The following is a 12,500-nucleotide window of genomic DNA, read 5'->3' on the forward strand; positions in this document are numbered from 1 at the left end:
TTTTATACGTTTTGTTTTTGTGTCAATGCCGCTATATGTTTTCAACTCATGAAACACTCAGTTTACTTGTCATCTTCACCTGGTCGCCGTTGGTCTTCTGTGTGAAACCAAGGCATAAAATTACTTCCCTTATCTTAACGCTTTCGTTTTCCTATCTGGATGGTGACTGCGTTGAACAGATTTCGATACTACACCAACAGCTGGTGAGAAAAGGGAAAGTGGATCGCACTGTGAGAAAGACTTTCTCCTCATACTTCTGACAGACGAAACCATGAACTTTTTTGTGTGTGTGTCGACACATTGGCTTCCTCCCCAAAGTAGTTGTTGTTGTTTCTTCTCAACACCGAACTTGTTCAAAAACACAACTAGTGGCCGTGCTGTTCTCACCTTTTTGTTTATAATTTAGTTTTACCTGCCTGTCTCAGGAGGATAACTGTGCCAAGAAATTGTGTATGTACGTTTGTGCGTCGCGGTTGCGAAAAACGATTGTCCCCAAATTCTGCAAAATATGACCTGTTTCGTCAAGAATTTTACCCCAAACCGGTTTGTTCCGTTGTTGTGGCGAAGTACACATCCCGGGAAAATCCACATCATTTCTGTTTGACACTCCTCAGTATGAAACAGCAGTGGATTGATTTTGGCAAACGTTAGCCTGATCCATAACGTGAATGCAAATCCTCAGTCTGTTTCGACTCCTATCTGACATGTGTCAGCTCCAGGAAACCTTATCTTTGTTTTTTCTTCTCTGTATAGGATTCTGTATCTATTTCATTTCGACGGGAGCAATAGCCGAGTGGTTAAAGCATTGGACTTTCAATCTCAGGGCCCCGGGTTCGAATCTCGGTAACAACGCCTGGTGTGTAAAGGATGGAGATTTTTCCGATCTCCCAAGTCAACATAATTTATGTGCAGACCTGTTTGTGCGTGAACCTCTTTCGTGTGTATGCGCACACAGAAGATCAAATACGCACGTTAAAGATCCTGTAATCCATGTCGGCATTCAGTGGATTATGGAAACAAGAACAGCATGCATATACTCGAAAACGGAATATGGCTGCATACACGGCAGGATCAACAAACAAAACGGTCATACACGTAAAATATTGTATGTCTGAATGAGTATATGTGTGCGTGACTGAAACCTGATTGAATGACACAAGAAACGAATGATGAGCGCCCAAATGACAGCCGTAATTTGGCTTTACCCAGGTAGGCAGCCTGTTGTGCAAATGACTCCGTGTTTGTAAAGCGCTAAGAGCTTGGCCCCCTTCATATCATCATCATCATCATCATCAGTTTATTCTATCTTGCATGCAGACACACACAGATCTCTCACCAGACAGCCGAAGGCACAGCGGACAAAGTCCAGGACGGTGGGGGAGAGAGGGGCGGACCCGGTGATGATGAGGCGGACCCTGCCCCCCAGCATCCTCTGGATCTTGCTGAACACCAGGCGGTCCCACACACTGTCCTTCCGCAGCACGCCCCTGTCATGGTGAAGACACTGGCGTCATCATGGTCGTCGTAAAATACATGTTGGATTTATTTGAGTGACCAAATATTCAAAGTTGAATGGATTGGCCAATGATCTGTTAGAATTTCTCCTCTCCCCTCTGTTCCCCCTCCCCCCACCACCTTACCCACCATTCTTCTAAATTTTCTTCTTCTTCGTGTTTTTCTTCTATTAGGCCAATTACTCTGGTAATAATAAATTTAATCTCATGTTAATATTGATATTAGCATTATTTTACTATATTATGTACTGTTTGTTTATTTGTTGTTTTTTTTCATTATTTCATTACTTACTGTTTATGAATGTTATTTGATACAAGTCATAATATGGTTCATCAGCCGTCATGATAAAATTGAAGTGCAACGTTGTGAGCACAGTATAAGCTTTAAGCTTGTCGATGCTCTTTTGTCATTCATTGCATTGTAATCATTTGTATTGTTGAATAATTAAAGATTATTTAAACCATCATGGTCGTCATGGTGATGGTGATGATGATGATGATGATGATAATGATGATGATGGTGGTGGTGGTCATGATGATGATGGTCTCGATGATGACGATGATGATGATAATGGTGGTGGTGGTCATGATGATGATAATGATGATGGCTATGAAGATGGTGGTGATGATGATGATGATGATGGTCACGGTGATGGTTAAGATGATGATGGTCATGAAGATAAGATGAAGAAGATGATGATGATCTCGGTGATGGTTATGAAGATGATGACGGTTATGATGATGATGGTCATGAAGAGGGTTATGATGATGATGATAATGGTTATGATGATGATGATGATGGTCATAAAGATTGTGATGATGATGATTATGATGATGGTCATGTTGATGTTCATGATGATGCTAATGGTCACGATGATGATGATGGTCATAATGATGATGGGCATGATGATGATTATTGTCAAGACGATGGTCATGATAATGATTGTTGACATGATGATTGTCATGATAATGACTGTCACTGCGATAGTCACAAGATCATAATGCTAATGATGACGATTGGTTCTGAAGACGACGATGGTCATGATGACAGTAATGAAAATAATGATAAGGTCATGACGGTGATGGTAATGATGATGGTCATGATGGTGATGGCCATGATTATGATGATGGTGGTCATGATGGTGTGTGAGGTAATGATGGTCATGATGATAATTTACTAAAATATTCTTCAACATCAAAAGAGCCATGCCTTTTCCGCACACCTCTATGATTCAGTGACAGTGCCTGTCATGATGATGATGACCATGTAGATAGTGCCTGTCATGATGATGATGATGACCATGTAGATAGTGCCTGTCATGATGGTGATGATGACCATGTAGATAGTGCCTGTCATGATGGTGATGATGACCATGTAGATAGTGCCTGTCATGATGATGATGACCATGTAGATAGTGCCTGTCATGATGGTGATGATGACCATGTAGATAGTGCCTGTCATGATGGTGATGACGATGTAGATAGTGCCTGTCATGATGATGACCATGTAGATAGTGCCTGTCATGATGATGATGACCATGTAGATAGTGCCTGCCATGATGATGACGACCATGTAGATAGTGCCTGTCATGATGGTGATGGTGACGATGTAGATAGTGCCTGTCATGATGATCATGACCATGTAGATAGTGCCTGTCATGATGATGATGACCATGTAGATAGTGCCTGCCATGATGATGACGACCATGTAGATAGTGCCTGTCATGATGGTGATGATGACGATGTAGATAGTGCCTGTCATGATGATCATGACCATGTAGATAGTGCCTGTCATGATGACAACCATGTAGATAGTGCCTGTCATGATGATGATGATGACCATGTAGATAGTGCCTGTCATGATGATGATCATGTAGATAGTGTCTGCCATGATGATGATGATCATGTAGATAGTGCCTGTCATGATGGTGATGATGACCATGTACATAGTGCCTGTCATGATGGTGATGATGACCATGTAGATAGTGCTTGTCATGATGATGACCATGTAGATAGTGCCTGTCATGATGATGATGATGACCATGTAGATAGTGCCTGTCATGATGATGATGATGACCATGTAGATAGTGCCTGTCATGATGGTGATGATGACCATGTAGATAGTGCCTGTCATGATGGTGATGATGACCATGTAGATAGTGCCTGTCATGATGATGATGATGACCATGTAGATAGTGCCTGTCATGATGGTGATGACCATGTAGATAGTGCCTGTCATGTGATGATGATGACCATGTAGATAGTGCTTGTCATGATGATGATGACCATGTAGATAGTGCTTGTCATGATGATGATGATGACCATGTAGATAGTGCCTGTCATGATGGTGATGATGACCATGTAGATAGTGCCTGTCATGATGATGATGATGACCATGTAGATAGTGCCTGTCATGATGATGATGACCATGTAGATAGTGTCTGTCATGATGATGATGACCATGTAGATAGTGCCTGTCATGATGATGATGATGACCATGTAGATAGTGCCTGTCATGATGGTGATGATGACCATGTAGATAGTGCCTGTCATGGTGATGATGACCATGTAGATAGTGCCTGTCATGATGATGATGATGACCATGTAGATAGTGCCTGTCATGATGATGATGATGACCATGTAGATAGTGCCTGTCATGATGGTGATGATGACCATGTAGATAGTGCCTGTCATGATGATGATGATGACCATGTAAATAGTGCCTGTCATGGTGATGATGACCATGTAGATAGTGCCTGTCATGATGATGATGATGACCATGTAGATAGTGCCTGTCATGATGATGATGATGACCATGTAAATAGTGCCTATCATGACGATGACGACCATGTAGATAATGCACAAAAACATTCTTCATCATCCATCGAGTCATGTCTCTGCTATACAATGCCCTTATACAACACATCCCTCAAACCGTGACACATGTGACGCTGTAGCATCATACACGTCAAACCATTTCTCTTGGGATCAAACACCAGCCCGCCCAACACAATGGTCATGACACTACATTCCTGAACTGTGCATGGAAAGATTACGATAACGTCGACGACTACAACAGCCATAATGACAACGATGATGTCACTGGCAGAAAAACAAATACAGTGATGCTTTTCCAGCATTTTTCGGATCTACCTGAACTAACCTACCTGGCCATCACAAGTCAGCACTGATCTTGGTCATAAAGAGATGGAAGTAGTAGCAGTAGCAGTAGTAGTAGTAGCAGCAGTAGTAGTGGTGGTGTTGGCAGCAGCAGCACAACAGTAGCAGCAGCAGTAGTAGTAGTCGCAGTGGTAGTCGTCGTCGTCGTAGTAGTAGTAGTAGAAGTAGCAACAGTAGTAGTAGCAGTAGCAACACCAGCAGCAGTAATATAAAAAGAACAACATTAACATCAGAAGAAGCGGAACAACACCAACAACAAGAACAAAAGAACAAGAAGAAGAAGAGGGATCAGAAGATAGTATGACTTAGGAGATGTTGACAACGATTCAAAATCGAAAACCAACGACAAACACCAGGAAATCCCAAGCTGACGAACAACACAGGGAAAGAGACAACACACAGTAACTCACGACTTCACGTCCTTCATTTTCTGAGCCAGCGCCACTTTGAGCAGTGTGGATTTGAACCAGCTGCCGTTCACCCCAGCGTTAACCTGCAGGCCAAATGTTTACATTGTTACGTCTGCAACAACCAGGGATCTTACTGATTTATCGTTCTCGTAACGGCTGTAGACCGTTTGATGCCAAATCGCCGAAGCAACCAAAACCATTTTGATAACTAATCATCACAATCAACTGAGGTCTGTAATTACCATTCTGACTTGGACACGATTTAACCGTGGTAGGCTTAAAGGGGACAAGCCTGGTCATTTCTTTTCTTTCTCTCTCCCCCCCCCCCTCCCCCACGCCTCACACGTCCCTTCTTTTTGAAGGGTGTGCATGCACACTATCAGTACTTTGTATTTGAATTTGTATTTCTTTTTATCACAACAGATTTCTCTGTGTGAAATTCGGGCTGCTCTCCCCGGTGACAGCGCGTCGCTACACTACAGCGCCTACCCTTTTTTTTTTTTGCTACGTGCAGTTTTATTTGTTTTTCCTATCCAGAATCAGTAGCAGTAGCAGAGGAGGTTAGACGTTGGACTTCTGATTCGGTGATCAGGGATCGAAGCCCCGTTTCGGCAACGTGTTGTGTCGTTGTAAAAAATAAAAAAAAGGTTTGGGGCGGGGGGGAGGGGAGGGGGGTATTTACTCTGATTTTCCTCACTCCACCCATGTGTGAACGGATGCATGACTTCAGCTGGGGAAAGGTTAAAACGGCGGAGGAGAAGAATGGGACCCGCATTACATACGCCAAGCCCCAAACACAGTGGATACTGACTGACTGCCCCCGGTGGCGTTAACTCACTCAGTACGGCCAGTCCTCTCTTCTCCTCTACACAGACCCCTCGGATGTCCAGTGGGTGTCTTAATGACCCAACAATTAGCTTCCGTCGTCAGAATTGTGGTATTCTTTGTCAACATTCACCTCTTCAGTATAAGAACCTTTCGCTTGCAATATTTTGATGATGGTAACTGGGGTGAAACGCTGTTAACGTCGTCTCTTTCGCCGTTCGTATGGAGAGAGTTAAAAGCCTGTGGAACATTTATCCCCAGCAGTGTATAGCTACCTTGTCGTAGATACGGTTGAGGAGGCGGGGGACGGTGGGGAAGAGGGAGGGGCGCAGCTCCATCAGATCCTCCGTCAGCTTCCGGATGTCCCCGCTGAAATAGCCGATCTGGGCCCCTTGCATGAAGACGATCAGCTGTTCACACATACACACACACGCACGCACGTACGCACGCACACACGCACACACACACGCACACATACATACATACACGCACAAACACGCGCACGTATACACAAGCACACACACATATGCACGCACGCACACACACACACACACACACACACACACACACATGCACACACATATGCACACAAATACATTCATTATCGCAATCACTATTTCCTGACAATCAGATTATTGTTTATCATTGTGTTGCACACACACACACACACACACACACACACACACACACACACACACATGTACATAAACACGCGAGGACAGACATCAAGATAAGATAGTTATGGCTCATGCTGTGGACAAGCCTTTTCTGATCAACGATGGAGATATCAACAAAACAAGCAAGGGCTGTGGAATAATGGTGACTGTCGCAGAAAAATGCAAACATTAAAATTTTGTACAAAGCCAGTCATATATAATAACCTGTCACACTGAGTACACCTATATAAAATTCTTCTTTCACAACATCGACAGGGACGTGAGAAAATTCAGTGTTTTGAAAAACCACTTTCCAAATCAACAGAACGTCGCCACAAGATGGGGCATGAGATTCTCTGAATGATAAAAAAAAATAACACGAACAAACTGATACTTAATTATGATGGGTAACTTTTACTACGATTGTCATAAAAGTCCGAAGGAAAGCCAAAGGAACAACAAATTTCATTGAAAGTCAGAAGGAAAGCCAAGAAGAGAACGAAGGACTTACATGCACGCATCGCTCAAACATGTGAGCCAGGGGGAGATAAGACAGGTGCACGTCACTGGGCAGCAGGTTCAACACAGACTGCAACACACACCAACACTCACAAAATAGTTTTACAACGATGGTCATAATTATGCTAATCTGCAATCTGGTAACTCCTCTCAAATGCAATCGGAATGCAAAATGTCTTGGATGACCCATAAAACAATAATGGCTCTCTCTTTGTTTTTTGGGTTAATTTTTTTTTTTTTTTTTATTGTCATAAGAGACTTTTCCGGCGGTCTGCGCAAGCAGAATATGTCAACACAATGCAGCTCCACCATTTTTTTTTCTTTCCTCGTGTCTGCAAGTGTATTTTCTTTTACTATCAATGTGGATTTTTCTGTAGAAATGTTGCCAGGGACAACCCTTTTGTTGCTGTGGGATCTTTCACGTGCGCGAAGTGCATGCTGCACCTGGGACCTCGGTTTATCGTCTCACACGAATAACTATCACCCACAACACCACTCATGGTCTAGTGGAAGGTGAATAGGGGGTAAAAGTACGGGACTCAAACCTGTGGTTACTCACTTCCTAGTCGGGCCACAAGGACAGCGTTTACAAACAGCATCCAGAGCACACAGCTACATTGATTACACTGCATCCACGTCCTCTACGTGTAATCCGAAGACTTTTTTATTTTTTTATTTTTTTTTTAACAGCTTGGGGAAATATTTACAGGAAACAAAACCTTTAAGCGTGTGTGCCACTTATTTGTGATGAGACAAAATTAAACAAGTCTTTTTTTTGATACTTTTTGCAAACGTTTGACAGTCCGAACTTTAACATTACAGATACACATTCAACGACTACGAAATGCAATGAAATGCATTTCCATGCACCACGATGGTCTATAGAGAAAAACGCCCAGACTCAACAGCCACAACACAGCACAGCACGGCACGGCACGGCACAGCACAGCACAGCACGGCACAACACAGCACAGCACGGCACGGCACAGCACAGCACAGCACAGCACGGCACAGCACAGCACAGCACAGCACGGCACGGCACGGCACAGCACAGCACAGCACAGCACAGCAAGGCACAGCACAGCACAACACAGCATTGCACAACACAACACAGCACTACACAGCACAGCACAACACAACACAGCACGGCACAGCACGGCACAACACAGCACAGCACGGCACAACACAGCACGGCACAGCACGGCACAACACAGCACAGCACGGCACGGCACAGCACAGCACGGCACAGCCCAGAGACAGGTGGACTGACCTTGGCCTGCAGGTAGACAGAGGACAGGGTGATGAGAAGGTTGGCATGGGTCAGCATCACACCTTTGGGGTCACCTGGTGACGTCACGGTACAGACAGGTGTTAAGTGGTGTGGTGTGGTGTGGTGTGGTGTGTTGTGGTGTGGTGTGGTGTGTTGAAGTGTGCTGTGAAGCGGTATGGTGCGGTTTGGTACTTATATTCTTACACACACACACACACACACACGCGCGCGCGCGCACGCACGCACGCGCACACACACACACACACACACACACATATATATATATGTATATGCTATTATATATATATATATATATATATGTGTGTGTGTGTGTGTGTGTGTGTGTGTGTGTGTATGTGTGTGTGTGTGTGTGTGGAGAGACAGACAGACAGACAGGCACATATATTTTTTATGTCTCTGATGTCTGTGTATGGTGTGTGTGTGTGTGTGTGTGTGTGTGTGTGTGTGTGTGTACACGTGCCCACGTGCCCATTATATACACAAAAAATCATGTGTGTGTACGTGCGTCTATGTATGTGTGTGTATGTGTGTGCAAGCACATACGTGTAGGTGTACAAACTGTGTTTGTGACAGAACCCTAATCCTACAGCAGACAGTTCAATGACGTCTGATGACCTACCTGTAGTTCCACTGGTGTAGCACAGAGTGGCCAAGTCATCTGGTTTCGGGGGCTGAAAACGACAGGAATAAAGATAATCGGGTAAGTTTATTCCTAACATGTCAAAGTCCTCTGATAATCTCTCTCTCTCTCTGTCTGTCTGTCTGTCTGTCTCTCACACACACACACACACACACACACACACACACACACACACACACACACACACACACTTTGGCCAGCATGTGAACATGTATGTGTGTGCACAAACCCCCTCCTCCCCTCGCTCTCCCAAGAGAGCGCATATGCACACATACACACACACACACACACACACGCACGCGCGCGCGCGCGAGATAGACAGAAAGGAGATAGTGAGAGAGAAAAAAGAGAAACAAGAGATGGAGGGAAGGGTGGCAGAGGCTGAGACCAAAGGGACGGACAAAATTTAATACGAGGAGGAATAAACAAACTATTCTGAAGGAAGACTTACTTTCGGTTCCCGCTTTTTGTTTTCTCCGAGGGCCTGAAAAAACATAAAAGCATGTGATGAGAAATACTTCAATTTCTCTGTTAAAAAAACAAACAACAACCACCGAAAATGTGCTAGTTTTACCACTGAAGCTCACCACATCAACCTCTGCTTGAAGCTCAGTGACCCATGTGAATACTGACCACTAACATCTTAAGTCAGGACTCACGCTCTCTCGAACAACGAAATCTTCACAAAACCAATACTCAAGCAGTCGACAACATGACTTTAAGGGCACTGGCTAGTACGTCGTTTGCCTCAAATCAGCTACTTTGGATGCATATTGTGTCACTGAAACGCTTGTTTTCATCTGGTGACAAGGACAAGGAGGATAGCATGTTTTGACAGAGCGAAAGTGTTTGTTTCTGCTCGCTCAGTTGTCTGTGCTGCACTCTGTAGACTTCTTGACGTGTATGGGTCTTGGAAAGCACTGTCAAAGATCTGGTGTGTATGTGTATGTGTTTGTGTTTGTGTGTGTGTGTGTGTGTGTGTGTGTGTGTGTGTGTGTGTGTCTGACTACGACTCGCCCCATCACTACCAGAACCTTCTCCGCCCCCTACAAAGTGTCTCCGAACCCAACACACACACACACACACACACACACACACACACACATACACACACACTGCATATATCCTTTTTTTTTCTTCCCTCAAGCCCTAAACTAAGCGCGTTGGGTTACGCTGTTGGTCAGGCGACAGCTCAGCAGATGTGGGTGTAGCGTATATGGATCTGTCGGAACGCTGTGCCGCCTCCCTGAGTAACGTACTGAACTGAACAGCCGGGCAGGTCTCTCACCTCCAGGTCCTTGAAGAGCAAGACCTCCACGTTCTTCTCCTGGCCGACCTGCTTCAGGTCGTCGGGCATGTCCGGCTTGGTGAGGACGAACCTCTTGAGGGAGGGCAGCTGGGCAGCGTCCTGAAGCAGACGCTTGGCCTTGGCCGGGTCGTCACACACAATGGTGCACAGCTTGGCTGACACAGACCATGAGATTCCACTGACATGATTGCACCGATGTTGGGAATCACGGGGCATTGCTGCCACAGGAGGAGGAGGAGGTTATGAGTGAATGTCGTGTGTGTGTGTGTGTGTGTGTGTGTGTATGCAAGGACGGGTGGTTAAAGGATGAGAGGAGACGTCTATGTCTGCTGGTGGTAGTGGTGGTGGTGGTGATTTCTGTATCTTTTTCCCTGCCCCCTCCCCCCACCCCCTCCATCTCTCTCTCTCTCTCTCTCTCTCTCTCTCTCTCTGTCGTTCGTGCCCCATCGCCCCTTTACTTCTCTCAGGTGCACATATGGACATAAGAACAACGCTTTTATGCAACATATACACTAGTTACGTTAATGTCTTCTGCACAGACGCAAGAGAACACACACACACACACACACACACACACACACACACACACACACACACACACACACTAGAAGCACAAAGAACAAGAACAACAAAAAATTAGAAGAAAAAGAAAAAGAAGAAGAACAACAACAACACAACAAGAACAAGGCGATGAACCAGCATCATCAGCAGTGGTTCAGCCAAGAGGTGGAACTTACTCTGGTTGACGATGTACTTGCAGGCCTCTATACCCAGTGTGTCATACAACGGCACGGGCACCATGGAAAACATCTGACTGCCCAGGTCAGCTACTGCCCACTGGTCAACACACATCATCATCATTGTGATTGTAACATGGGTGATGCTGATGCTGATGACAATGACGATGGTAAGGAGGAAGGACGGGCGTACGAAATAAAAACGGAAAGAAAAATTAGATAAAAAATGACACACAACAAGTAAGTAAACAAGCAACTTCGCTACCTATGCTTTTGGAGAGAAAAAATGCGTAAAAATATGACAGCGATACACAAACAACATGTTAAAACTCGTTACGTTTTGACGTAACTCTGTTTTGACATTATAATAGATTGGCTTTTTTTTTTCTAGCAAAGTATTGTGTGAAATGGCTCATACAGTTAATATGCTAATACTGTAAATATGTTATTATAGTGTTGTGAAATTTGTTTTTATGCCGCTCTCACATCATTCTTTTATTTTGTATCGTGGAAAAGATTATATTTCAAACAGCAGCAGGTATGGTGAGCAATTTTTTTAAATATTCACAATCATGTACATTTGTAACGATGTATTCCTCAAATCGAAAAAAAAAGTCTAACTGTACGTTTACCCAATGACAGACCGTTTGGGGTTTTTTTTTCAATCTTTCTGTGTTTCCGAATGCCAAGCATTTTCAGCGAATTTTCCGTTAAAAAATATCTTTGGCAGCCACTTCTGAAGACTGTACTTTATCAAATGTTTTCTTTCGATTCCCTTCAGAAATGACTGTCAGCTTGCTCACACTTCCCATTTCATGACAGTCTATGCTCTCGTAATGCCAAGATAACAAGGACAGTCTAAGCTCTCTTAATGCATTGATAACAATGTCTGCATTTGCAGCCGTTCTGGTTCCAAGGGGTCGCCTCAGTTACCTCCACACTGTTGCCGCTGTAGATGCCGACGAACGTGGAGTTGTCTGCTGCCAGGCCCTTAGCCATCAGGCCTGAACCAAAGCACTGAGCCTTGTCCAGCACCTGCTCACACACACACACACACACACACACACACACACACACACACTCATGCACATACGCGCACGCACACACACACACACACACACACACACACACACACACACACACACACACCAATACAGTTACTGTTGTGGCTGAAGTTTTTGTTACTGTTGTCACACATCCCCTATACAACACCCGCTTTGTGTGTCTGTCTGTCTGTCTGTCCTGGGCCACTACACATACCCGAGGAAGCTAAAACATACCCCATTAACCAGTGCTAGTGCCTGCTCAGTTTGAGGCCAGTTTGTGAGTGGATCCGTTGGTATCCTAACACAGGTACTTCAAAGGAGTCAATAGCTCTGAGGAAGAAACCAATAGCTAATTTGGAAATGACGTTTAAAT

The 12,500-nt window shown here is 44.4% G+C and overlaps 1 protein-coding gene across 3 annotated transcripts in view; it reads right to left on the reverse strand.

The window, feature by feature from the left end:
- Positions 1 to 12,500, reverse strand: part of LOC143279515 (long-chain-fatty-acid--CoA ligase 5-like) — a 41,205-nt gene that overhangs the window by 14,418 nt on the left and 14,287 nt on the right. For all 3 annotated transcript variants that reach the window (XM_076583592.1, XM_076583583.1, XM_076583574.1), the window contains exons 5-14: positions 12,015 to 12,116; positions 11,082 to 11,181; positions 10,324 to 10,499; positions 9,487 to 9,519; positions 9,015 to 9,066; positions 8,375 to 8,448; positions 7,097 to 7,174; positions 6,205 to 6,339; positions 5,105 to 5,187; positions 1,337 to 1,487 (exon numbers count right to left, since the gene is read on the reverse strand). In XM_076583592.1, the coding sequence (XP_076439707.1) occupies positions 1,337 to 1,487; positions 5,105 to 5,187; positions 6,205 to 6,339; positions 7,097 to 7,174; positions 8,375 to 8,448; positions 9,015 to 9,066; positions 9,487 to 9,519; positions 10,324 to 10,499; positions 11,082 to 11,181; positions 12,015 to 12,116 (984 nt within the window). The remainder of the gene's footprint in view (positions 1 to 1,336; positions 1,488 to 5,104; positions 5,188 to 6,204; positions 6,340 to 7,096; positions 7,175 to 8,374; positions 8,449 to 9,014; positions 9,067 to 9,486; positions 9,520 to 10,323; positions 10,500 to 11,081; positions 11,182 to 12,014; positions 12,117 to 12,500) is intronic.

Source organism: Babylonia areolata, chromosome 1 (assembly GCF_041734735.1).
Source record: "Babylonia areolata isolate BAREFJ2019XMU chromosome 1, ASM4173473v1, whole genome shotgun sequence".
NCBI lineage: Eukaryota > Metazoa > Mollusca > Gastropoda > Neogastropoda > Buccinidae > Babylonia > Babylonia areolata.